At 43.8% G+C, this 25260-nt stretch overlaps 1 protein-coding gene across 2 annotated transcripts in view; it reads left to right on the forward strand.

Annotated features, from left to right (window-relative positions):
• CLDN10 (claudin 10) overlaps positions 1–25260 on the forward strand; it is a 216856-nt gene that overhangs the window by 162122 nt on the left and 29474 nt on the right. The window contains exon 2 of one of the 2 annotated variants that reach the window (XM_075562641.1): positions 20049–20276. The exons of the other annotated variant lie outside the window; for it this stretch is intronic. Within the exon in view, the coding sequence (XP_075418756.1) occupies positions 20049–20276 (228 nt within the window). The remainder of the gene's footprint in view (positions 1–20048; positions 20277–25260) is intronic. 2 annotated transcript variants of the gene reach the window in all.

Here is a 25260-nt window from a genome sequence, read left to right on the forward strand (position 1 = left end):
AATTTGAACTCAATGGCTTTCCTTCTTCCTCTGCTATCTGCAGGAGCTAACACAGATGTTCTTCTGTGGAAGGCCACATCTCTTTATAGCAAATTCCCAAAGCCTCTTAGACTCCCCAAGGAAGGTGTTTCTTAAATATTCAAATTGTGTGCTAATGCCAGACTTAATTGCTGTGATTGCTTACACCCCAATCTAGGGTGACCCATTCACAAGAGAAGCAAACCACTGTGACCATTGGCTGATTTTTGGATGCAGATTACAGGCCTTTCTTTCTAGCCTGGAAGCTCTGCTGAAAATGGTTAGCATCATAACAACATGAAAGGCTCCACGAGGCATCAACAGATGGATGGTGGGCGCTCATGAAGTGCATCAGACTATGCTGTTCTCCAGCAACAGAAACCAAATCAACCAACCACCAAAAATGACTTAGACCCAAACCCCATTTTTAGGCCACTGGACACTCCTTTATAGAAGGGTCTTGGGGAGGTGAGCCAGTCAGGGTGCAATGTAGCAACAGAGAAAAATACAACTTTCCTCTAGTTCCTAAGTGCTCCCCCCCTCCCACCCCACTGTCATGATCCCAGTTCTACCTTGCAAGTCTGGCTAGACCAGAGGGTATACACTGGTACAGATAGGAACTGGAAACACAGAGAATCCAGGGAAGATGATCCCTTCAGGACCAGTGCTGAGAGTGGTGACACTGGAAGGATAGAGGGAGGGTGGGTTGGAAAGGGGGAACTGATTATAAGTATCTGCATGTGACCTCCGCCCTAGGGGATGGACAACAGAAAAGTGAGTGAAGGGAGATATTCGACAGGGCAAGATATGACAACATAATAATTTATAAATTATCAAGGGTTCATGAGGAAGTGGGGAGTGGGGAGGGAAGGGAAAAATGAGGAGCTGATGCCAGGGGCTTAGGTGGAGAGCAAATGTTTTCAAAATGAGGGCAATGAATGTACAAATGTGCTTTACACAACTGATGTATGTATGGATTGTGATAAGAGTTGTATGAGCCCCTAATTTAAAAAAAGGCCAACAAACAGTCCTTGAACTAAAAACAAACAAACAACAACAACAACAAAAAAACCCAACTCACTATGTCTATAACATTGTACCAATCTGGCAACTCACTCAATAAGGAATCACAAGATATTTTGAAATAAATTATTTTTATATATAAAAAATGACTTAGGGCAACTTTATGAAAGTGGAGAAAGTACCAATGAATCCAAAACACAATGATTTCTTACAGCCACACAGAGGAAACAGTGTGGATGCTGGTGAGACACCTGGAATCCGAATTTGTCTCCACAATCTATTGAGACAGGTGGGAACACAGATTGCGTTCCTTTCTGAAATGATTGTTTTCCACATGGCATAAAGATCTCATACTCTGCAGTCAAGTTTCTTAGAAGATGAAGATGATTTTTACAATCAAAGTAAAAGACCCAATTAGAGATAGATAGTTAGAAAGAAGCTGTTGCATTTTTTAAAGACTTTACAAAAATGCAAAGTTAAATTACTAAAAAAAAGAAATTAAGATGACTTAGCTATTGAAGCTATATTTTCCATCTCACTAAACTTTTCTTCCAGGATTGTCATGAGAACACTTGCACATTACTTTTTGAGAATGTGCATTATTTTGAATTTACAGTCTCTACAGATTTACCTATCCTGAATTTAAAAAAATAATTTATTGGGGGCTCGTACAACTCTTATCACAATCCTTACATACATCCATTGTGTAAAGCACATTTGCACATTTGTTGCCATCAACATTCTCAAAACATTTGCTTTCTACTTGAGCCCTTGGTATCAGCTCCTCATTTCCCCCCTCCCTCATGAACCCTTGATAATTTATAAATTATTATTATTTTTTCATATCTTACACTGTCCGACATCTCCCTTCACCCACTTTTCTGTTGTCCACCCCCCCAGGGAGGAGGTTATATGTAGATCCTTGTAATCCATTCCCCCTTTCCACTCAACCCCCCCTCCACCCTCCCAGTATCGCCACTCTCAGAACTGGTCCTGAAGGGATCATCTGCCCTGGATTCCCTGTGTTTCCAGTTCCTATCTGTACCAGTGTACATGCTCTGGTCTAGCTGGATTTGTGAGGTAGAATTGGGATCATGATAGTGGGGTAGCTGTGGGGTGGGGTGAGCGGAAGCTTTTAGGAACTAGAGGAAAGTTGTATGTTTCCTAGTGGCTACCCTGCACCCTGACTGCCTCATCTCCTCCCTGAGACCCTTCTGTCAGGGGATGTCCAGACACCTACAGATGGGTCTTGGGTCCCTAATCTGAACTCCACCTCATTCACAATGATTTGATTTTTTTGTTCTTTGATGCCTGATACCTGATCCCTTCGACGCCTCCTGATCACACAGGCTGGTGTGCTTCTTCCATTTGGGTTTTGTTGCTTCTGAGCTAGGTGGCCACTTGTTTACCTTCAAGACTTTAAGACCCCAGACACTATATCTGTTGATAGCCGGGCTCAATCAGCTTTTTCCACCACATTTGCTAATGCACCAGCTTTTTCTTCAGCAATCGTGTCAGAAAGGTGTGCATCATGGAATGCTAATTTAATAGAACAAAGTATTTTTGCATCGAGGGAGTACTTGAGTAGAGGCCCAATGTCCATCTGCTACCTTAATAATAAGCCCATAAATATATGCACATAGATCTATCCTCTTATATAAATGTATTTACATATGTACACGCCATTATTTAGACCTCTATAAATGCCCTTTGTCTCCTAGTTCTTTCCTCTATTTCCTTTTACTTTCTTCTTGTCCCACTATCATGATCAGCCTTCATTTGGGTTTCAGTACCTATCCTGAATTTCATATACAGAAAATCATACAAAACACAAACAAGGAGCAAACAAATAACAATGGCAAAACAGAGACAAACCTCAACAGAATAAAAGCAGAAAATTAAAAAAATAGAAACAACTTTAAAATAGGTAAAAAGGGATATCAACTAATAAGGCATTATTTTGTTAACCTAACTACACATGCCATGGTCAGCTTTACAGTGCTTTCAGTGGGATAGCAAGGCTATTCAGAGTCCTGGACTCTGGTCAGTGGGATTCACCCAAGGCTGAATCCATAGTGGGACCCTGCAAATGAATGTGGGGCTTTCAGTGTCATCCATAACTGTCAGCAAACTGGGTGCTCAAAACTGGAGTTCTGATATTGTTCCCTACTTCAGATTTGGATTTGATTATTGAAAATCCTTGGATCACATAGTCTGGCTTGCTTCTTTCATGTGGTCTTGGTTGATAACTAGGCAGCATTCGATTTCTTCACCACACTTTGTTATCAACAAAAGGTCACATTCTCGAAAACTCTATGGAACAGGTCTACTTTGTACACAGGGGTTACCCTGCATTGGAATCTACTTACAGGCAGCTAAGAGCCACAACAATGTATCAGGTTACAAAAGTCTCCTTGGTGGATGAAATGCTGGGCTGCTAATTTTAATCCAGCTACAGCTTCTGGGGAAAAAGATGAAGCGAGTTGTCTCTTCCAGTGAAGATTTAAAGTCTCAACCCCACAGGTGCAGTTCCATTTGGTCCTTTGGGGTCTCCTGGAGTTAGCATTTACTTGATGGCAGTGAATGAGGTACCCTCTGAAAATACCTGTGGCAAAGGATAAACAGTAATTATCTACTGCTTAGTGGCTCTGAGAAATGACATGAATTCTTCTGAAGTTGGCTACCTTTGTTACCTACAAAAACAGGATCCAGTCCTCAGCCTCACTGTGTGTATTGGAAAACTACTTCTTTCCGCAGACACCGACAAGACCAGTTTATAAATGGCCCGTGTGACGCTTTTTTGGTTGTTATTTGGAACTGAAAGGGAAATGCGCTGCTTGTAAAACTTCACAGAGTGTTGGCATTGAAGCTCTTTTGGATATGTCCCGTTTAGTAGATTGCTTGCAGCAGTGACAAGTGAGGGACTTGGCAGGCAGCGCCGGGCGGCCACGCAGCCCCTGGCTTGGGGCCCGAAGTGGGAATGCAGCATCTGGGTCTGCTACGTCGTCGGCGCGGTTGCACAAACCTGCCAGGGGACTTTTCTGCAAATCAATTAATTCCAGCCATGAAAATAAACATAGGTGCCGGTGGCCTAGAATAGATCTAGAGAAAATCAGAAGCTGTGCACATAAAATAAACTCAACTCACCCTGTCTTTCCGTTCCAAAACCTTTCTGTTTGGCGCCCAGTTGTTGGGGGCAGGGAAGAACTTGGAATGAGCGGGCTGTAGCTCACTCTGTTCTCTGCTCCTAATTAAAAGAAGCAAATGCAGGCAAGAAGGACTGACGCAGTTGGGGTAAGTACGGGCTAAATGCAAGTCTAATTTGAGAATGGAAGGGCCCTTTCTCTTTGTGGAATGGTGAGAAAGAGATTTCACCACGATTCTAAGGCTCCTGGGCCGATTCCAGTGTCTACAAAGCCTGACTCCGTGCTCCTCCTTTCACGGCTGTTCTGCACCTAATCTGTCCCTCTCGTTCCGTCGATCGCCCTCATTTGGCCTTGGTCTTAAAGGGGGAAAATAGCGCTAAGTGAAGGCAAGGAGGAAACTGTAATCCCTCTACATTTTTTATTTCTTCTCTCTATTGTTAGAACTGAAGGAGCCCCTGGTGGCGTAGTGATTACTCCTTGGACTGCTAACCAAAAGGTCAGTAGTTCAAAACCACCAGCCACTCTGCAGAAGAAAGATGAGGCTTTCAGCTCCACAGAGGAGTTAACAATTTCAGAAGCCGACAGCGGCAGTTCTAACCTATCATTATAGCCTCACAATGAGTCGGGAAAGATATGGTGGCAGCTGTTGTTATTGTTTATTGTTAGATCTAGACAGGATTTCAGACTCTCCTCAATCAAATCACTACTTTTTTTTTGAAATATAAAAAGTAGGTTCAAGTATATAGAAAATGGCAGCAAGGTAATTTCAGAGCTGAAACTAGCTGTCAGGTTCTCTAATGTCAGTTTAGTGCTGTCTCCATACATCTCACCCAAATTAATGATGAAAAAAGGGAAGAGGGAGAAAGAGGGAAAGAAACAACCTCTGGGATGAATTGACCTTTTTTTTATATGTAAAAAAATGACTCTTTATATATTCACAAGTAGGCATGAAAAAAATTGTGGAAAAATTCCATGATCTTTTCATTCCAATTTACCCCCCAGAACTTTTGAAGCTCTCTCTTATAACCTACATGTTAGGGAAAGACAGGGATATAATGTCACTCAAACCATTTCCTATACATAAGAATTACATGATTTAGAATATGAATGTATGTACTTCCAAAGACCATGTGCGTTTGAAAAGAAGGCACAAGTATGGTTCATCGTTGGTCTTGTTTTGCCAGGAAAAAAAATACCACACTAGATATACGTCTGCTATTTTCACTAAATAAAAATAATAATAAACCCAGAGAGAAAATCAATGAGGGCCCAGATGCAGAGTTGTCAGGGGCGAATCAAAGAGCAAACACCAGCATATGTGAGCGTCTAAAGTCAGCTCTTTGGTGAAGTTTAACTGAGATAGAGTCAGACAGAAATGCTCCTGCCTGGGAAGTGGTGGGCTGCTAACTGCAAGGTCAGCAGTTCAAACCCAGCAGCCACACCAAGGGTCACTAGGGGTTGAAATGGACTTGATGGCAGTCGGTGGTCATTTCAATTGTTCAACTTGTAGAGGTGCATACGGTTTCATGTGGTTCAGTGATACAATCTTCAACATCCAGACAGAATCTTACTCATTGCCAGCAATCTGATATTGACTGAATCCTAGCAACTCTATAGCACTAAGTAGAACTGCCCCCTGTGGATTTGGGAGACTGTAAATCTTTATGAGAGTAGAAAATTTCAACTTTCTCCTGCAGAATGGCTGGTGGTTTTGAATTGCTGACCCACTCTGCCACCAGGGCTCCTTGACCAGCAGGATACCAGGCTCAAGGCGCAGCCAAGACAACTCACTTGCAGCCAACTGCCTGTCTACCGGTGGGGGCCTCCTTGTTGCTGTGACTGAACATATTTCAGGGGCAATTCCACACTAAGGTGGACTTGGAAGAAAGGTCTGTGGTGTGCATTAGGAAACCAGTCAGTAGACCCCTCTTGCTCACAATGGGCGGGGCCACAACATCTTGGAGATGGCAAAGGACCGGGCAGTTTGTTGTTGCCTTGTGCCTAAGTTCACCATGACTTGAAGGCAAGTATCCACAAAAGACTGTTTAGAGCTTGTTTTTCCCTAAATAAGTGAAATACTAGTGTCATGAAAGTGAAAATTTTGAGGAAAAGGGTCCAAGAAATTAGTGAGGCTAAAGAGTATGCATAGTTATTATATGGCTGTTACTAGTAGATTAGACGTAATTATGAGTGGTCAACTCTGTCTAAACATGGAACAAAGGAAGCATGGAGTCTTGTCCTATATCCATACTATGTGATTCCTAATCAGCTTCAGGGAAAAAAACGCAATGATAAATATATTATTGGTATACATACATATGTTGGACATTTAATGAAGATCGAAGAAATACTGATGCCTTTGAACTCTGGTGCTGGCAAAGAATATCGAAAGCACCATGGATTGCAAAAGGACAAACAAATCTGTAGTGGAAGAAGTACAGTCAGAGCACTCCTTAGGGGCAAGGATGGGTAGACTTCGTACTTTGGACATGTTGTTGAGAGGCTAGTCCCTGGAGAAGGACATCATGCTCAGGAAAGTAACAGGGCAAGAACAAGAGGAAGACCTCAACAAAATGGATTGACACAGCGGCTGCATCAATGGGCTCCAACATAAGAACAATTGTGCGGGTGGCGCAGGACGGGGTGGTTTCTCGTTCTGTTGTCAAAATTGACTCTACAGCCCTTAACAACAACATACATAGAGATAGCAATTTTGATCAAATCCCTCTGATTGTCTGGAGTGTTAAATGATTGCATGGTAAGGATCAGCATGGATCCTACCCCCAAGTGTGGAGACTGATTCCTACATCCTTCACCTCGGTCAGCAGCTGCCTCTCTGGCATCCTCTCTCACCTTGTCCACTCAAGTCTAGGTCAGAACTCACAAGTTAAAAGGAAACCGTCCTTCAGACTGCCAGATAGACACCAGACACAAGTTTGGAGAGTCCACACGACACCCAACTCTTTGGCCCGCTGACTACCCGTTCAGAGCTGGTTCCCACTTTTCCTTGAGGAAGAAGAGTTCCCACTTCCTGATCTGCTGGCTCCTATGACCCCCTTGGGTTTTCTCATTCCTGGTCATGACTCTACTCTTGGAGAGTGCACCACACATAGGACTACCAGCTTCTTAGGGCTAAAGAGGATCTCAATGAAAAGGCACACAGCGTGAGGTCTGGGAGGGTTTCCAAGACAGAAGCCTAGAGCAATGTTCTCAGTAGCCAGGAAATTCCCCAAGCCTTCCTATTCAAGGCAAAACCTTGTCTCTTGCTTCTCAGAGGAGTCTTTCCTGGCCAGTCCCCTTTACCAGGTCAGTTTCTCTAGAGTGGCCAGGAAATGCCAGGCTGAGCCACCCAACTCTTCCAAGGGCTTTTTTCTCCAGAGGCAAGAACTCACGCTTCTTCAGCCCACAAGGAAAAAGATAACATCATCATGCAAATAGAAAAGGATCTGACTTTTCTTCATTAAAAAAAAACAATGATTTACTTGAAAGAATAAATAACAATGGGAAACTTGGACAGTATTTGAGAGTTTATACTTAATATTCCATTCATTATATAAGTCACTTACTCTTTTGTCCAGTAAAATTAAATTCTACAACTCTATATCAAATGCCTATAGATGTCATTCTGCAATATCTAGGTTTTTATTTCTCTGGTCCTCACAGTCATAACTGAAAAGTAACCTGAAATAGGGACATTTTAATTTTGCTTTTCTCCTTTATAGTAATATAAATTAATACAAGAAAGCAACATATAGAATGTTATCTGGGTTGCTTCATCAACTGGCATTGGCTGTTCTTTTTTCTGTCAAAGAGTACAGTATATTCTTATAGTGTTTTGACTGGAAACAAAGCACTGCTTAACTCTATAGAATTTCATAGATGGGTGAATACTATGGAAGGGAAGTAGCTGATTTAGGGCATAGTTGTTTGTCAGGAAGATATATGACAGATATATGAGAGGTGTGGCAGTTATAATAAGCAGAGGCCAAAGATGACATCAATTTTGCTCTTTAGATCTTTTGATTAATTCTTCACAAATTCCAAATTAAACATGGGAACAACTATTTCTTTGAACCACAAAAAGAGGTGTACCCATTATCTGTCTACCATATTATGGGCATACAATTCCATTATTGTACCTGTCTTTTCATGTTATTCTTCAAAAGTCATTTGTGGAGATGACACTGCATTAACCTGAACTAAAGTGATCCTATACATATTCTTGTAGATATTTTAGTGGCACAAAAATGTCTTTGAAGAGAGCAGGTATCACACAAGAAAGTTTTCCAGCGTTTAAGAGTCTCATGCTCTACCGACTGAGCTAGTGGGGGACCTTTCAGCTTTAAAATATTCAAACTTTGCTTATAACTCACATTTTTTTTCTGCACATAAAATTCAAGTCATTTTTCAACTTCATACACTTTTAGAGAGTGACATATATAAAATGTTAATCCAACTGATGTACTTTATAAGTTCATATAAAGGAGCTCCAGTGGTGCCGTGGTTTAGTGCTCAGCTCCTAACTGAAAGGCCAGAGGTTCAAACCCACCAGCGGCTTCCTGGTGCAAAGATGTTTCTGTCTGCTTCCATAAAGACGACAGCCTTGGAAACGCAATGGGACAGTTTTGCTCTGACCTATAGGGTCATTAAGGAACCCTGGTGGTATAGTGATTACACATTGGCTGGGATCCACATGGTCAGCTGTCCGAAACCACCAGCAGCTCCAAGGGAGAAAGACTGAACTTTCAACTCCCATAAATAGTCAGGGTCTTAGAAACCCACAGAGGTTGCTATGAGTCAGCATTGACTCGAGAGCAATAAGGTTGTTTTTTAAAAAATAGGGTCATAATGAGTCAGAATCAACTCCATGTCAATTATAATTAATTAAGAAGTCACTTTTGAACTCCAGTTTCCTCATTTGTAAAATGACAAAATACATAAATTTTTAAAGTACTTTGTAACCCCAGTCTTCTGGAACTATGAAATATGCATACCATATGTGCTAGTCTGGGTACTTTAGAGAAACAAATCCACCGAAACTCATGTGTAAGAGAGAGTTTTATATAAAGGTTAAATGTGCATCAAGAAAACATCCCAACCCAGTGTTGCCCAAGCCCATAAGTCCAACATTAACTCATTAACCCATGTCTGACACCAATGAACAAATTCTTCCTCGATCTCACAAAACAGATGCAATGATGCCGATTGCAGGAGGAAAGCCAAGTCAGTGAATGTGTAAACATCTCTGTGCTGGCAAGGGTCTCCACACGAGTCCTCCAGCACCCAGGACTGCATCGGGGGAGGTCCATGTAGCTTCTCCTTAGGGATGTCTCACAGGAAGTGAGCCTTGCCAGCTAAAGCAGGGACTGGCTAACGCAGCCGCACCCTAGTCCGATCATCAGAAAGCAAGAGGCCCGAGAACTTGAAAGGCGAGGCTCACTGAGCCACGTATCCCTCTACCCTTCAGTCACCCCACCTGTGTTTATCGGCCAGGTTGGCACAATAAACTACCTCACTGTATCATTTTTTTTCTTTTTTCTTGATTAAAAATTTTTTTTCACCATATCATTTTTGACATCAAATTCCAGTCAAACAGACACAGGTTTATGGGAAGACTACATTTGAAATATTTCTCTATGTAATTTACAAGATGCTGTGTTTGACAATTCAGTGATGAAGAGCATGATGATGGCCTATGCTTGCATATGATCTCTGGACCCAGACAGGGGCCAGAGGCTGAAAACTCACTGCCATCGAGTCATTTCTAACTCATAGGGACCCATAGGACAGAGTAGAACTGTCCTTGTGGGTATCCAAGACTGTGTATTATTACAGGAGTAGAAAGTCTCCACTCACATGGTGGGGGGGGGGCACCTACATTTCTGTCACCTTAAGAAAAAAGCCAGAAGAAAAATGGGTGGGGAGAAGAGAGAGAAAAAGGAAAATCTCTTTTGGTGGCACTCTTTTATTCAATGTCCCTGAGTGAAGACGCTCTTTACTGAAAGGGTTGGAGGTTTGAGTCCACCCAGGGGAGCTTCTGAAGAAAGGTCTGGCAATTTACTTCCTAAAAATCAACCCCTGGAAACTCTACTGAGTAAAATTCCTTCTACTCTGACACCACCTGTCAGAGCAAACTAGATAGAAACTAGCTACTGGTTGCAGACTGACTTATTTTTACCATCTCCTCATCTCTCCTCCCTTTCTCCACTGACTGGTTTTCACCCCCACCATGCCCACTGCCACAGTCAATCAAGGCCATTAGTGACCTCCACATTGTTAAACCCAATGGTTTTTCTTCTTCCATCTTCCATCTGCTTGTCTACTCAGCAGTATTTGACACCATTGACCACCTTTCTCTTTAAGGGTCCTCTTCTCTGGTTTTCTATTTTGGTGGACGGAGACATCGCTTCTCTTTGTCAATCTCTTTCAGTGGTTCTGCCTCAACTCTTTGACTAAGAAATAGTGAAGGGTGCCAGGGCCCAAAGTCTAGACCTTCTATTCTCAATCTACACTCATCCTTAGAGAATTTTTCCTAGTCTCATGGCTTTAAATATCATCAATTACAGATAATTCCAAAAAGTAGGACACCCCACCACCAACCCCCATGCCTGACCATCCCCTTGGACTGCAGGCTTGTAGATTCTATCGCCTTGGCTTCTAGGCTCCTAGGCCTCAATGTGTTTAACACGGAACTCTCAATATCCATTCCTAAACCTATGCACCTGTGGTTTTCCGTTTTCCTCATTTCAGCAAATCTATTCTTGTATTTGAGGTGCCATGGGGGCGTAGTGGACTACACATTGAGCTGTGACTGGAAAGGTCAGTCATTTGTTAATGAACCCGCCAGCAGACTGCAGGAGAGTAATGAGGCTGTCTGCACCCTTGAGGATTTAGACTAGTAGTTGTCAACCTTCCTAATGCCTTGGCCCTCATATTGTGGTGACCCGCCAACCATAAAATTATTTCTGTTGCTACTTCATAATTGTAATTTCGCTATTGTTATGAATTGGCTGACCCCTGTGAAAGGGTCTCGACCCACAGGTTGAGAACCTCTGATTTAGAGTCTTGGGAACCCCAAAGGGCAGTTCTACCCTGTCCTACGGGATCTCTAAGAAATAGAACCCATTTGGTGGCAGTGAGTTTGGTTTTCTTGAGTTGTGAAGTTAAAAACCTTGTTGTCGTCCTTGTCTCCTATCTCACTCAGGCATAATATCTAGTGCATCAGCAAATCTAGTAGATTTACCTTCAAAACACTCTCAGAACTCAAAAACTAACCAACTCTGCCCAATTCACTCCCACCAAAACGATCTCAGCCACCGTTGCAGCTCAGCAGATTATTGCCATCCTCTCCCGACTGGTGTCTGCTTCTACACTCATCTCCCTTCAGCTCATCCTCTGAGTGTTCCCAGTAAACCTGAAATCAGAGATTTCTCCTCTTCCCACACCCTTCTAATGTCTTCTCACCTCAGAAAGAAAATCAAAATTCTTTTTCTGACTTGCAAACCACAAACTATGTGGACCTCCACCTGTTCAGGAACAGGGGTGAACACCAACCAACCATTTGCATTATAGTTGGCGTGGACACTCATCCAAGGAGCCCTGGTGGTGTAGTGGCTCCTCCTTGGGCTGTGAGCTGCAAGGTCAGCAGTTCGAAATCACCAGCTTCAGATAAAAGACAAAGCTTTCCACTCTCATGAAGAGTTATAGTCTGAGCAACTCACAGGGGCCGCTCAGCTCTTCCCTGTTGGGTTGCTATGAGTCATAATTGACTTGGTGGCAGTGAGTTTGTGTTGCTCACTTGTGGAGTTCCCAGGCTCCAGACTGAAAAGGTCCATGCAAACTGTGAAAAAGAACGTGCTAATTTTCAAGTCCACCCAGAGGCACCTCTAGAAAATCAGCCTTTGGAAAACTTAGAGAGCACAGTTCTTCTCTGGCACACGTGGAGACAGTGAATCAGAGTCAACTCAGTGGCACTGGGTTTTAAGCATGCGCATTTGTGTGCATGTGCATGCACAGTCTAGCGCAACATGACAGAGAGCATATGACAGAGAGCACAGATTTAACTGAGTACATTAATGAATTGTTTCTCACACACACCCCTCAAAAAAGAGTTTTTTGTCCACTGTCCAAGGCCAGTGTTACAGTGAATCCACTGCTTAGGATACTGCTAAAAATAAATCAGTGAAGTCCAGTTCATTGCCAGCTCCACTCCTGCCTGGAAGTCAAATGAGGACAGTAGCCACCTTACTCAAGGAGCCCAGGGAAAACCGAGTCAGCACTCCCCAGCGAACAGAAAGACTGGCAGTGTGAACCTTCCAGGGTGGCTATCTGCTCTGATAAAGATTGCCACCTGGAAAATCCCCCTGGGGCCATCCCACTCTGTCCTACAGGATGGCTCTGAGACAGAATGCATTCCACGGCAGACAACAATCAAGATTCCCCATTCAAAAACTTCTCATTCAAAGTCAATTCTCCTGAGAATAAAGACAAATGGAAATTATGTGAAATTGTTTTAATTCCTTTTGGGGGTCTATATATCAATAAACAGTGATTGAATACTGTACATCAACTGCAAAGAATTATCTTGGTATGAAGGAGTTGGCTCCCCACTTCTACCACCTGCTGCCAAGCAACCTATACAAGTCACTGGATCTCTCTTTGATTCCATTTGCTCATCTATCCAATGGGAATAAAAACAATATTTCCTACATAGAAAACCACATGGCAGCTACTAAGAGAGTGAAATGCTTAGAACGGCGCCTGGTAGCTAACAAGACTCCCGAACCAAACTCACTGTAATCAAATCGATACCAACTCATAGCGACGCTGTCGGACAGGGCAGAACTGCCCCTGTGAGTTTCCGAGACTGTAACGCTTCATGGGAGTAGAGGGGCACATCTTCTCACAGGCCTATGTTAAGTGTTTATTAAATAAAAATTGCAGGCAGCCTACGTTTAAGAAAACAACAACAACTATTTACTTGTGGATATGCTTTTGTAAGAACATAAACTGTTGGCCCCTCATATCAATTTTAAACTTCCAGTGAGTTGTCTCATGAAGTAAGCCAAACGTGGGACTCGGGACTTGTTTAGGAAGTCTAGTTCTAGTCTGAGGGAAGAGAGAGAGGCGACAGCGTCTTCCTTTCACAACAGGCTCTCAGGTATGTGTTGTTTTCCTCGGCCCCCTTGAACTCCGTGGGTTAGGGATGTAAGGGCTGTGCACGTGACTGTCCAGGTTTCCCAGCGTCCTCTCTTTCCTGTGCTGTCTTTACCGCTCCTCGTCTCCACCCTTCCTTCCCACTTCTAACACCACTGCTGCTGAGTCCCTCCCAGTCCATTAGAGTCTTGGAGACTCACACTGGCCGTGCTGATCTGCTGACAGGGTTGCCGGAGCCACAGCTCGTGAGCACCAACAGCTAACCTTTTGGTTAGCAGCCCAGTGCTTAACCACTGCACTACCAGATCATTATTAGCCCCACATCCTCTCTAATCACTTTATTCTTTGTTTTTCCTGCATCCCTCTTACCTTGTCTCTGTCACATTGTCCATTTCCCTCCCACTATTAAAATTCACTTTTGAATGTTATCACCATCTAGGTCTACTCCTCGCTTTGGCTAGATTTTTCTCAAACACCTCTCTGCCCCCCTTTGCTTTCGTCTGGATTAATATCTCTGCTCTGACTTCCTGGTTTCTTTTGGTCTGCTCTTGGCTCTAACTTCTTTTTTGTTGGCACTCTACTGTACATTTTCTGTTTTTCCCTTTAAGGTTTGCAACACAATTCACCGTTCTTCATTTACTGTGTGTCAGTCTAGCTCAAATTCATATTTCCTCTAGTGGAAAATGTTGTTTAATGGCATTCAAGAGGAGCAAGGAAATGAAAGAGCACGAACAAGCTCATAATACCCATCATCTGTTGAATAGCAACTGTGTTCTAGGTCCTTTATTCAACGTGGTCTCTCATCCTCACAATCGCTCTGAAAGAAACGATTTTATATTTCCCTTCTATAGGAACTGAAGTTCAGAGAGATGAATTGGTCTGTCCAAGGCCATACAGAGCCATGTGTTTTTCTCATGTTTACCTCTGCCCACCACACCATCTCGTTTCATAACTGAACTGAGTAACCACTGGGCTTGTTAACCGTAAGGTTGGCAGTTCAAACCCACCAGTCAAAGATGGGTGGGAGAACGATGAGGCTATCTGCTCCTGTCAAGGTTTACAGCCTCTCAAACCCCACAGGGTTGCTGTGGATAAGAATGGTAGCGGGTGTGGTGTTTTGGTTTGGCAATGCTTTAGCCGATGTTTCTAATAAATAAAAATGAAAATAAGACCATGCATAGAGATATCTAAAAGATAGTCTCTATCACGCACATGTGCAGTTAAATTCACATCAGTTAAATTTTACAAAGGAAGCAGAGTCATGACTGGGAGCTGGGTGGGAAAGAAAGCAGGAAGGGTACAGAGGACAAACTCTTGAGTCTCTTCTCTCCTTACTGGTTTGCCAGGGATTGAATTCATTAGGAATCACCGTTTCAGAGATGATTTGAGTTGGGAATGGTCTTGGAGGCCAACCAGAATTATTCCTTTATTTTACGAAAAAGGAAGCTTCAGCTCGAGGGAAATAAAAATTATTTTCTCAAAATATGTCACTGCTGTCCAAGCTGGAATGGGTAGGTTGAATTCCTACTCATTTCTTGCTTTTTGGCATACCTACAACACATTTAAAAACCCTTTGGGGTCCAGCATCCCAGAGGGAGAGATCTTCCAGGCTGAGCTGGGATTCACCAAGACAGCCTCAAGCCACTTGCTTTGGATCATATCCCTCTAGAGGTGCTGGGGAACCCTAGTGGCATAATGCTTAGGAGTTGGACTGTGATATGCAAGGTCGGCAGTTTGAAGCCACCAGCAGCTCTTTGGGAGTGGGGGTGGGGAAGATGGGGCTGTCTATTCTCCTACACAATGAAATTCACAGGCGGCAGTTCTACCCTGCCCTATAGGGTCGCTGTGAGCCAGTATCCTCAGCATTGACTCGATGGCAGTGAGTGAGGGGCTCCACAGGAATTGAGTTTATCTATCCACAGTTAGTGTTCCAAATAAATGTATGAAAAGTAAATCCATAAGCTCTATGGACCCAACTTCTATGAGCCCCTAGCAACATTCGGACACAGTAGAGCCTGAACCCATTGCTGTTGAATTGACTCTTACTCAAAATGACCCCATGCCTTACAGACTCAGAATGCTCCACAGGGTTCTCTTGGCTGTGTTCTTAAGGAAGCGGTTTGCCAGGCCTTTCTTCTGAGGTGTCGCTGGGTGGGCTCAACTAAGCAATTTGGGCGTAGTCAAGCACAAACTATTTGCGCCATCCAGAGATAGCCCAAGAGGTTGCCGAATGCCCAAATAAGCCCACTTTCCATTTATAATATATATTTGAAACCATGATGCAATAGTAAGCAAAAATGCATAAAAATAGAAAAACATAACTATTCTTATTACTGTACATCTTTCCCACTAAGTAGGTTATATGTTTTATATAATTTGGGTATGGCATTAAGATAAAATAAGAGCATCAGGAAAAATGTTAGTACACAGATATGCTCTTTTAATATCTCAGTATCAGCATTGATTTCTCCTTAAAGTGATGTAACAATATTTGGCTCCGGTGATTTTTTTAAAAGTTAATACCATATATTTATAGGACTTCCTGGTTTCTTCCCACTGGATTATCAGCACGGCATCTCACTGGAATCAAGAAAGGAGCTAATGTATACTGAAACCAAATTTGATGCTTAGAAAATCCTTGAGCGGTTGAAAGGCACACCTGTGTTGCTTGGCAGGTGAATTAATCTCAAGTAGAGAATTTCTACAAATCTCCTGTTCAGTCGGATAAACTGGTTTACACTCCTATTGAACAAGATTACCACCTCCCCCCACCCACCATGGGCGGGTGGCCTTGGAGGCGGGGGAGGGTGTCCTCTCTTTTTCCTTATCCACCATAGTAATGCCAAAAAAATGACTTCCAGTGTTTATCTTAGTGGCTTAGGTCTCAAGAGTAGACAAGTCCACAATATATTTCAGGACAATAAATGTCTTCAGTTCACTGTTACTCATTTCTAGATTAATTAGTCGTTTTCATATGGAAAAGCATCCGATTATTTTTTCTTCACGTGGAAAAAAGCACCTTTTGTGGCATTTATTTTTACATTTACCTTCAGGGATAGTTGGTTAGGAGTAGTTATATAAAAATTTCAGCGAACTGAATAGTAAAGAAAATAAGGAAGCATTTATCAGCTGAAAGGTACTCTCTGTACATAGGTTTGCAGATTAACAGCAAAGGTTATTTTGGACTCTATAATCTTAAAGTGAAACAAGCCATTTCTCTATTACTTAAAAAAAAAAAAAAGGTCTTCGCCATTTGGTTCCTGGTCTTTTCCTGGGCATTCTATGCCAAGTGGCATGGTCGTCTGTAATATCTCTACATTTCTTTTGGCTTAACTAGTTTGAAAGTGGCAGATTCTAACATGAATGTTTGAATCATGCCATAATATTCTTTAGGTGCTAACAAAAGCTAACATTTTGCTCTCTTTGACCAAGTCTTTGCAGGCTGGTCAATATAATGTTCTACAGTAAACACGCAGTACATTTCAGAGACGAAAAAGAAAAAGAGTTTAGGGTTGTCTAACTTCCGAAAGTAAAAGATAAAAGAAGTGATCAAATGCACAGGCCTGGCGACCCTGGTCTGTTTTCTCAGACACTTCCATTTAGATCTTCATTAATGTATTGTATGACACGTGTTCAACATCTTTTAAATTAAATCATGGGACAACTCTACAGTCAAAGAGTATTTCCTTTGGGGTGGAAGTTTTAACCAAGAGATGCATATTCTTTCTCTTTATAATCCACACCACCTGTTCAACTGTTAAGAGCTGTGGATCCCAACTTGACTGCTCATTAGCAGGTTAAGAAATAACACTACCATGGCCCACCCCCAGAGATTCTTAATTATTTGATGATGCAGTGGAGGTGGGGGACATTTTTTGGGGAGCTCTAAGTCAGAATATAGAACTTGCTTCTTCAAGTAGTTATATTATGATAGTGACCAGGGTTTATGGATTTTTTAAAAGCACGACAGGTAACGAGTTATTTGCCAGGTGTACGGGGGAGGAGTGGCTTTGGTTCCAAATGACTGGATTTATAATCGACCTGCTAACAAATGAGGAACTGCTTGAGTCCTAAGAGAGACCATACTGTGCTTTTTTGGTGCGGGTATCAAAATGAACTGGGGGTGGGGGGGTGAAGGAAAAAAAGAGACAACAACATTTCATGACTGCCTTTTAGGAACAAAACAAAGTAATATAAAAAGCTGAAATGCAGCAGAAGATCAAGTACAAAACCAAAATTGTGCAAATTTTAATTTTAGAAAATGCCCTAGAAATGTGATTGATAATGTCCTATGTTTTCTGAGTTGTACATCTGACCACAAATAAGTAGATGACCCCAAAAGGAATATATCATGGAGATAATAGTGGAAATAAGAGAAATAATATGATGTAGGGGAAGAACCCAAATGATGATAGCACTTTTAAAAAGCAAATCACCCAAAGAGAGAATACTTTGTAATCAAAACTCAAAGGTGACTGTTTTGAATAGGAGGGAAGTTGAAAAGGGAGAGGGTAGGTCCACGCTTCCCTGATTTTGTATTTAGTTCTGACCCACCAGTGAACCCAACAGGAAACACCTGGACAAGTTGGGACCCAAAACAGAACACATCATTATCTTAGCATGGCACCAGGCAAGCCATCTGCACCCCAGCTGTCACTCACAGCCCTGAGTTGGGCATGCACACACCAATACAGCTCCTAAGACTATGCCACAGTCCAGCACGCGGGAGTCAGCCTCTGTGGCCCCAGAGCACAGAATGACAGAGGGCTGGGTGGAACCTAAAGGAGGACCGATTCTGACTCAGTCTAAAGAAAACATTTCTAAAAGCATTGACCCCAAACAGAACAGACATATCTTGGCCCATGCCCAGCCTCCAACCCTGTAAGGTGAACGTGAATGAACTGTGTTGAGAATGAAGCACATTTTAAGGATCTCTGATGGGTCTTCCAAATCTTAAATTTTTATAGGTCTGTAGCCCAATCTCCTCGCTTCTCCCTTAAACAAGAAAGAAACATAAACAAGTACCACCACCAAAAACACGTGTTGCCATCTAATTGTTTCTGCCTCATGGCAACCCCATGTGTTTCAGAGTAAGCCGATTGCCAGACCTTTCTTCCGAGTGCAACTGGGTGCATTCACACTGCCAACTTTTCCATTAGCAGCTGAGTTCAAAACGATTTGCATCACCCAGGAATAATCTCTCCACCCAACCCCAAACCGACTGTCTATGGACAGAGTAGAACTATCATCCCATGAGGTTTCCAAGGCTGGAAATCTTTCAGGAAATGGACTTTACCCATCTTTCTTCCATGGAGCAGCTAACCTCTGACCTTTTGGATACTGATGAGTACTCTGCCATCATAACTGTCACCTCCAAAGCCATCTCTAATTTCATTTTGCCTTCATCTGGTTAAAAGGAAAAAATGTTAAGGAAGATTTGTAGAATTCTTCACAATGCACCATCGTTGTCTCCCCATAAAGATTGTGAAACAGTTAGCAACCAGCTTTTTTTAAAGAAGACTGATTTATAGGTTTTAGGTCGTTGTTTACTTTTGGCAAAGGTGAATCCTGAAAGCCTGCACAAAGACGTGAAAGAACTTTGAGTAGACAAATAAAAAATTCTATAATACAGCCAGTGTCTTTGCTCTCTCAGATATACACAGATTTGTGACCGCGGGGGCTGGAAGTACAGCGTGACCTTTCGGCTTACCTTCAAACTGGAATAAAGGGATGAATGAGCGAATGAGCTTAATTTTCAACAAGGCACCAAAAGCAGAAGAGGTTTAAAAGTTAAAAATAAGGTAGTAAACGTTCTAGTGTCACAGAACCATTACTTCACCGAATAGACACAATAGAAGTAGGGCTAGGTTGACGTAGGGGGTGGGGTGGGGGGCCGGGCGGTGTGTGTGAATGCCTTAAATAAATGTCTGGTGAATAGTACATTCGCGTAAGCATGCCAGCATTATGGCTGAATTATTTCTAGTTCGAAGTCGAAGAGAAGGGTCTGGTCGAGTCTGGGTTCTCCATATGTCGCTGAGTTTAAGCCGGGGCTGCGCACTTAATTTCCGCCTAACACCTGGCCCCAAAGAACTGCAGGGCTTTGTGAGCAAGACTCAGTCTGAGCCCCAAACCTGTAGCCATCCCTACTTGCCAAGCCCAACAGGGCAGCACGGGAACACCTTTAGCATTGATCAAACCGAGGGCGGCCTTGTCACACTGTGTCCTTTCAGGGCACACAATCCGCTTTCCCTTTTCTCCTTTTACAAGGCTTTCTGGAAGCGAAGTTATTTGCCGTGCGTACCGGCTGCCGGCCAAAGAAGGGAGGGAGGGGCTTAAGACTCGGGGTGGTGGGTGGGGAAGCGGGCAGCCCATTGTCCCTATCCGGTTGTCAGTTGGGCCCTGAAGGGTGCCAGGCTCCAGGGGCCCTGGGCCCGGACCCCTGGCTCAGGGCACCCGGCCAGCTCGCGGGCAGGAGTCTGGTGCAGTGCCCCGCGTCCTCGCGCGCCACCGGGTTGGTTCTCGGCGGGTCCGCGTGCGCCTCCCAGCGGGGACGGGGACGGGGAAGGGGACGGGGGCGGGGGCGGGGGCAGGGACGGGGAGGGGAGCGGGGGCGGCGATGGGCGCGGAGGCGGAGCCCGGGGCGGGTGCGCGGCGCGGAGCGCGCGGGGGTCGCGGCGCCGAGTGGGTGCGCTAGCGTGGCTGCAGCCAGCGGCATGGCGAGCACGGCCTCGGAGATCATTGCCTTCATGGTCTCCATCTCCGGCTGGGTGCTGGTCTCCTCCACGCTGCCCACCGACTACTGGAAGGTTTCCACCATCGACGGCACCGTCATCACCACCGCCACCTATTGGGCCAACCTGTGGAAGACGTGTGTCACCGACTCCACGGGCGTCTCCAACTGCAAGGATTTCCCCTCCATGCTGGCGCTGGACGGTCTGCTTCCCCTCGCCCTCATCCCTCCCTGAGCAGCCCACGGGGCGTCCTCTTGGCCGGAGGGCGCGGGGGTGGGGTGGGGTGGGGATGCCCGGGTGCACCCTAGATCCCCACGGCCCCAGGTTGCAGTCAGAGACTGGGCGCCGCGCGTCTCGCTGGGCTGGGGCGTTGGACTGGATATGCGTGCCCGCCGCTCGCTTTCTGGGGCCGCTGCCCGGTCTGAGCTGGGGCCCTGGGAAAGGAGACACGCGGTCAGGCCCCAGTTGGGATGACTCCCTATGGGCGTGGGGGAGGGGGGCAAGGGGTGGGGCCGGTGTTCTGAGGATGAAAGACGCGGCTGTGGGGTCCCTTTTCTTCGGGAGACTGTCAAGACCACACTCGCCCCAGACGCAAAGTTTACAACGCAGGGCTTTGTCTGGGCTCTTTTTTCCTGCAGCGCGTGGCTCCGGGTAACACGTTGTCATTGAAAGCCAGATGTACTTGCCTTTAACTCCCTTTAACCGTTGTTGTGTTGTTTCTTTTAAAAGGCTGGAAAGAGAGAAACTGCCGCGGGTTCTCACCTCCCCCTCCCATCACCACCAATTTCAAACTTGCCTACAAGTTGATCGAGCTTGGGTTTAATACTTTTTCCAAGCATTCTGCCGCCTAGGTAGTGTCAGTTGAGTGGAGAGGATCGTGTGTCAGTACCCTCCCTGGGTAGCAATTCCTGTGTCCCTCGTGCTCTCTTGTCTATGTCCAGCTCCGGTGTTATTGCCAACCAGGCTTTATAGCGTTTTTATTTTATGTAATAGCAACAGGAGGATATTCTCACGGGCTCCCTTTGTTTCAAGGGAGTAGAAGTCCTCCTGGTTACAATGATTGCTCAAATTCTAGGCTCTGCCAGAATTTTGTAGATCCCTACATAAATGACCTAAAATAAACATTAGATATAGCACACTGCTATTCTGTAATGTTGTAAAATTTAAAACTTATCTTTTCAAGTCAGTACTTCTAGAAATAAGTCTTTTTAATAGTGATATAAGATTCATTAATGTGGAAACCTGGCTTCTGAAGAGGAATCATTTACATTACTTTCAGCGTTGCGTTGTTCTCTCTCTCTGTCTCTGTCTCTGTCTCCTCTCTCGCCGCCTGCACTCAAGTTTCTTATTTACCTAGCTGGGTAAATAAAAGACACAAGATTTGATTCCTAACATGGCATTTGCCACGAAAAGCAAACTGCTCTTGCTCAATGTTGTACGTGATGGGACCTCACTATAAGGGAATGTGTGTCGGATGTTTGAAGGATGATACCCGGTTTGGTTTGCCTGTGGTTGTGTAAAATAAGCAGCCAGAACACTCTTGATTCCCAAGATACTACTCTTGAATTTCCTGTGCTCCACCGAGCACACATCTAGGCAGATACTGTGAACAGGCAGGCTCTTGTTTCTGTGGTTTGCATGTAGGAATATGCAATGGAGAGTAACTACCTTAAGAGCCTTATTATGTTGTAACTGTATTGTTATCTGAGAGGAGTGCTGGTGGTATAGTGGGCTACGTATTGGACTGCTAACTGCAAGGTCAGCAGTTCTAAACCACAGAGCTGCCTGGTGGGAGAAGGATAAGGCTTTGGGCACTCTTAAAGATTTAGTCTCAGTGGGTGCACGGGAAGCAATACTACCCTGCCCTAAGGGGTCACCGTGAGTCAGAATTCACTTGACGGCAGTGAGTAGATGTGTGTGTATGCGTGTGTGTGTGTATCTGAGCTAGTGAGCCAGAGAGGCAGGCATTCTTTAATAGGGTAGTTGGGTGTGCAGGGGAAAAGAGCAAGAACAAAAATACCCCAGGAAGATTATTGAGTGCAGAGTAATGAGGTTTTCACCTATATTTCTGAAGTGAGCGTAGTTGTGGTGCTCTGATTAGGAAGCAGGTGAGGAGAGCAGGCAGCAGGCTAGAGAGCTCAGTGATCAAGTGCTAGATTTGGGTGTGAGTGGGATATGAAGGAATGCATGGTCTTCATATGTGTCCCTGTGTCTAAAAATGACATGCAATAGAACTTTTATAGAGCACACTGTTATTCTGCAATGTTGTAAAACTAGAAACTTATCTTTCAGAGCCAGTACTTACAGAAATAAGTCTTTTCATAGTGATTAATGTGGAAAACTGGGTTCATTGAACCCTTTCCCCACTGCTAGAACCCTGGGCCCCTTCCCACTCTTCATTATTGCGAGCATTGTACTGAAAATCCTTAGAGTCACTGCTTTGTCTACGTATGTATGTGTGTGGTTACTAAGAAATAGGAATTGCCACGGCAGTAGAAGAAGCCTGTTAATATTCCACATTTACTGGCACATTACATTCGATCCACAGGGCACCCGAGTATGAGTTTGCCTGTACTCTCACTCCTACGTGATTGACTCTATGTAATAATGGATGACGGATATTATCTTATTTGTCATTACACTTGGTATTTCCTGGATGAGTTGTTGTCTTGACCCCCTTATTGTGTATTTATTGGCAATTTTCATTTTTCCCTTTTGTGTTTCCCTGTCCAAATCCTAAGCTCAGGATTCTGTTGTTTCTTATTGGTTTAAATGATTTTCATTTTTAAAACTCTGGATGTGAATTGTTGGTTTGTTTTACATATATTATTGTCTTGGGTCATTGTTTTTCTCTTAGCTTTATGGTATATTTTTTCTCCACACAGAACTTTAAAATTTCTAATATGATCAGTTGTTCCCTTCCTTATTGACTTTACTTTCTGTGGCTTTCGAAGGCATTCCTTATCCTAATGTGAGCAATTTGTCTTTCTGTCTCCTAGATAGCATTTTTGAGATTGGAATCGTAAAACTCCATCTTCATGTGGAGGTGATTCACCCACCTACAAGTGGGACATCCCTGAGCAGGGCCCCTCTGGGTATCTATCAACTGTACTCTGCCAGTGGACTTTCTGACTTTATCTCCCAAGTGACATTAGAAAGCTGTATTATCATGGGCAGAGCAGCCCTCCCCTGAACTGAGGCAGAAGCTCTAGATCAAAAAGAACTCCAAGAAGGGAGAGGAAAGGCCCATAGGTCAGATCAGTGGAAAATGAAGCCTCTTGGATGCAGATGATGGGATCTTTGTCGTGACTTTCCCACAGGAGACCAATGCTCTGATTTCTCAGTGACAGGAGAACCATTTCTGTTTTGCCATAAGAAAAATGGATCCAGGAAAAGCTCCGTATTCTCAATTTGCTGTTACTCCATACTCTAATTCAGCCTGGAATTCATCTCTGCATTATGGAGGAAGAACTTTTAACGATGCTTCTTACCACTTACAGGCCACTTTGTGCATGTGAAGTCTGTACCGCTATCCCCATTTTACAGATGAGAAAACGGAGGCCCAATGGGATTAAGTAATGTAACCCAGGGCACGTAGCTGATAAATCGAAGAACCAGGGCTGAAATTCAGAGTTCTTGCTCTTTCCTTCATGTTATACTTCTGGGTATAAGAAAACCGCACTCCCCTCCCCACCCCCGCCCCTTCAAATTGAATACTGAGCGCATGTCATACAAATGAGTTTTCCCCACCAAGTGGTTGTTTTCTGTGAGTTTGAAATTTAAAAGTAAGTTACGTAGTCTTTGGAAAACACCTAATGTTTAAAGGTCACCTTGAAGGATTTTATTCAGCAGAAATCATAGCTTTGAAGTCCTTGTGTTTTAGTAATTGGAAGTTTGATGGCCCAATGACCTAGTGCTTTGAGCTTATTGCTAACCTGTATTCCTTTCAAAGCACCACTTGAACTTCAGCTGAGAATGATTTCCAGTCATGTTGTTTGTAGTGTATGTCCCTGTTTTTCTTAGTGGAAATGTTAGCCATTCTCCTAAGAGACTCAACTATAAATTACACTTCAGAGAATGTCTAAATAAATATGTTCATGCTTCAGCACCTTAATGTCTTAATTAGCTATTAAGGGTGTCTATAAATTAGACCTGTCAAGAATAATGGCCTCCTTGACTAGGGTTTTACTGCCACTTTCCTGGAAGGGGTTAGTTGAAATAAGTTTTACACTCAGGAACTGTGTAAAATCAAGATTGGACAGGTCTAAGTTTTCAAAGGGAAACCCTGCAAGAGCTTGTTCTGAGAGACACTTCAGGCCGGAGTCTGTTGGTGGTTTTTTTAAAATTGTTTTATTAGGGGCTCATATAACTCTTATCACAATCCATACATACATCAGTTATGTAAAGCACATTTGGATATTCATTGCCCTTGTCATTCTCAAAACATATGCTCTCCACCGAAGCCCCTGGCATCAGCTCCTCTCCTCCAAACCAAACCAAACTCAATGCTATTGAGTCCATTCTGACTATAGGACAGGATCGATTTTTTTTCCCTGTGGGTTTCTGGCACAGAAACTCTTTATAGGAGTCGAAGGATTTGTCTTTCTTGTGAGGAGCTGCTGGTGGTTTTGAACTGTAGACTTTGCCATTAGCAGCCCAATTCATAACCACGACACCACCAGGGCTCCTTTGTAAGCCCTGACAGCCCCTAATTCCCAAACCTCAGGTTTGCAGTAAAAGCTTTTTCATTACATTTATGGCTGGCAGGGGAGTTTACTTCCAGGCACCACACCCCCTGCTCTTTTCTCCCCATTTCAGAAAGTCTGGAACAGGATTGACCATGTGAAGTAACTTCTCTTTTGCCTATGAAAAGCCAACATGTTGTTGCTGCCCTGAACACACTGGAGAGAGGGACTTTATCCTTCCAATGAGTGTTCCCGTTAGTACTAAAGCCAGACACGAACCATATCATCACCTTCTCTCTCCATCTCTTTTCTCCTGCTGTACCAAGGGACCAAAGCAGTTCCAGCAGCTGCAAGAAGGAGGGCAGAACAGGGAGAGCTCAGGCAAAGAAACACACAGAAGAAAAAAAAAAGTCTGCTTATTGGTTAACGTTTGAGGACCACTGTTATTTTACCAGCCACACTAGGAGTGCACTGGCCTGTCCTGGGAGCTAACCACCTGGG

The sequence above is a fragment of the Tenrec ecaudatus genome, chromosome 11, assembly GCF_050624435.1.
Source record: "Tenrec ecaudatus isolate mTenEca1 chromosome 11, mTenEca1.hap1, whole genome shotgun sequence".
Lineage (NCBI taxonomy): Eukaryota > Metazoa > Chordata > Mammalia > Afrosoricida > Tenrecidae > Tenrec > Tenrec ecaudatus.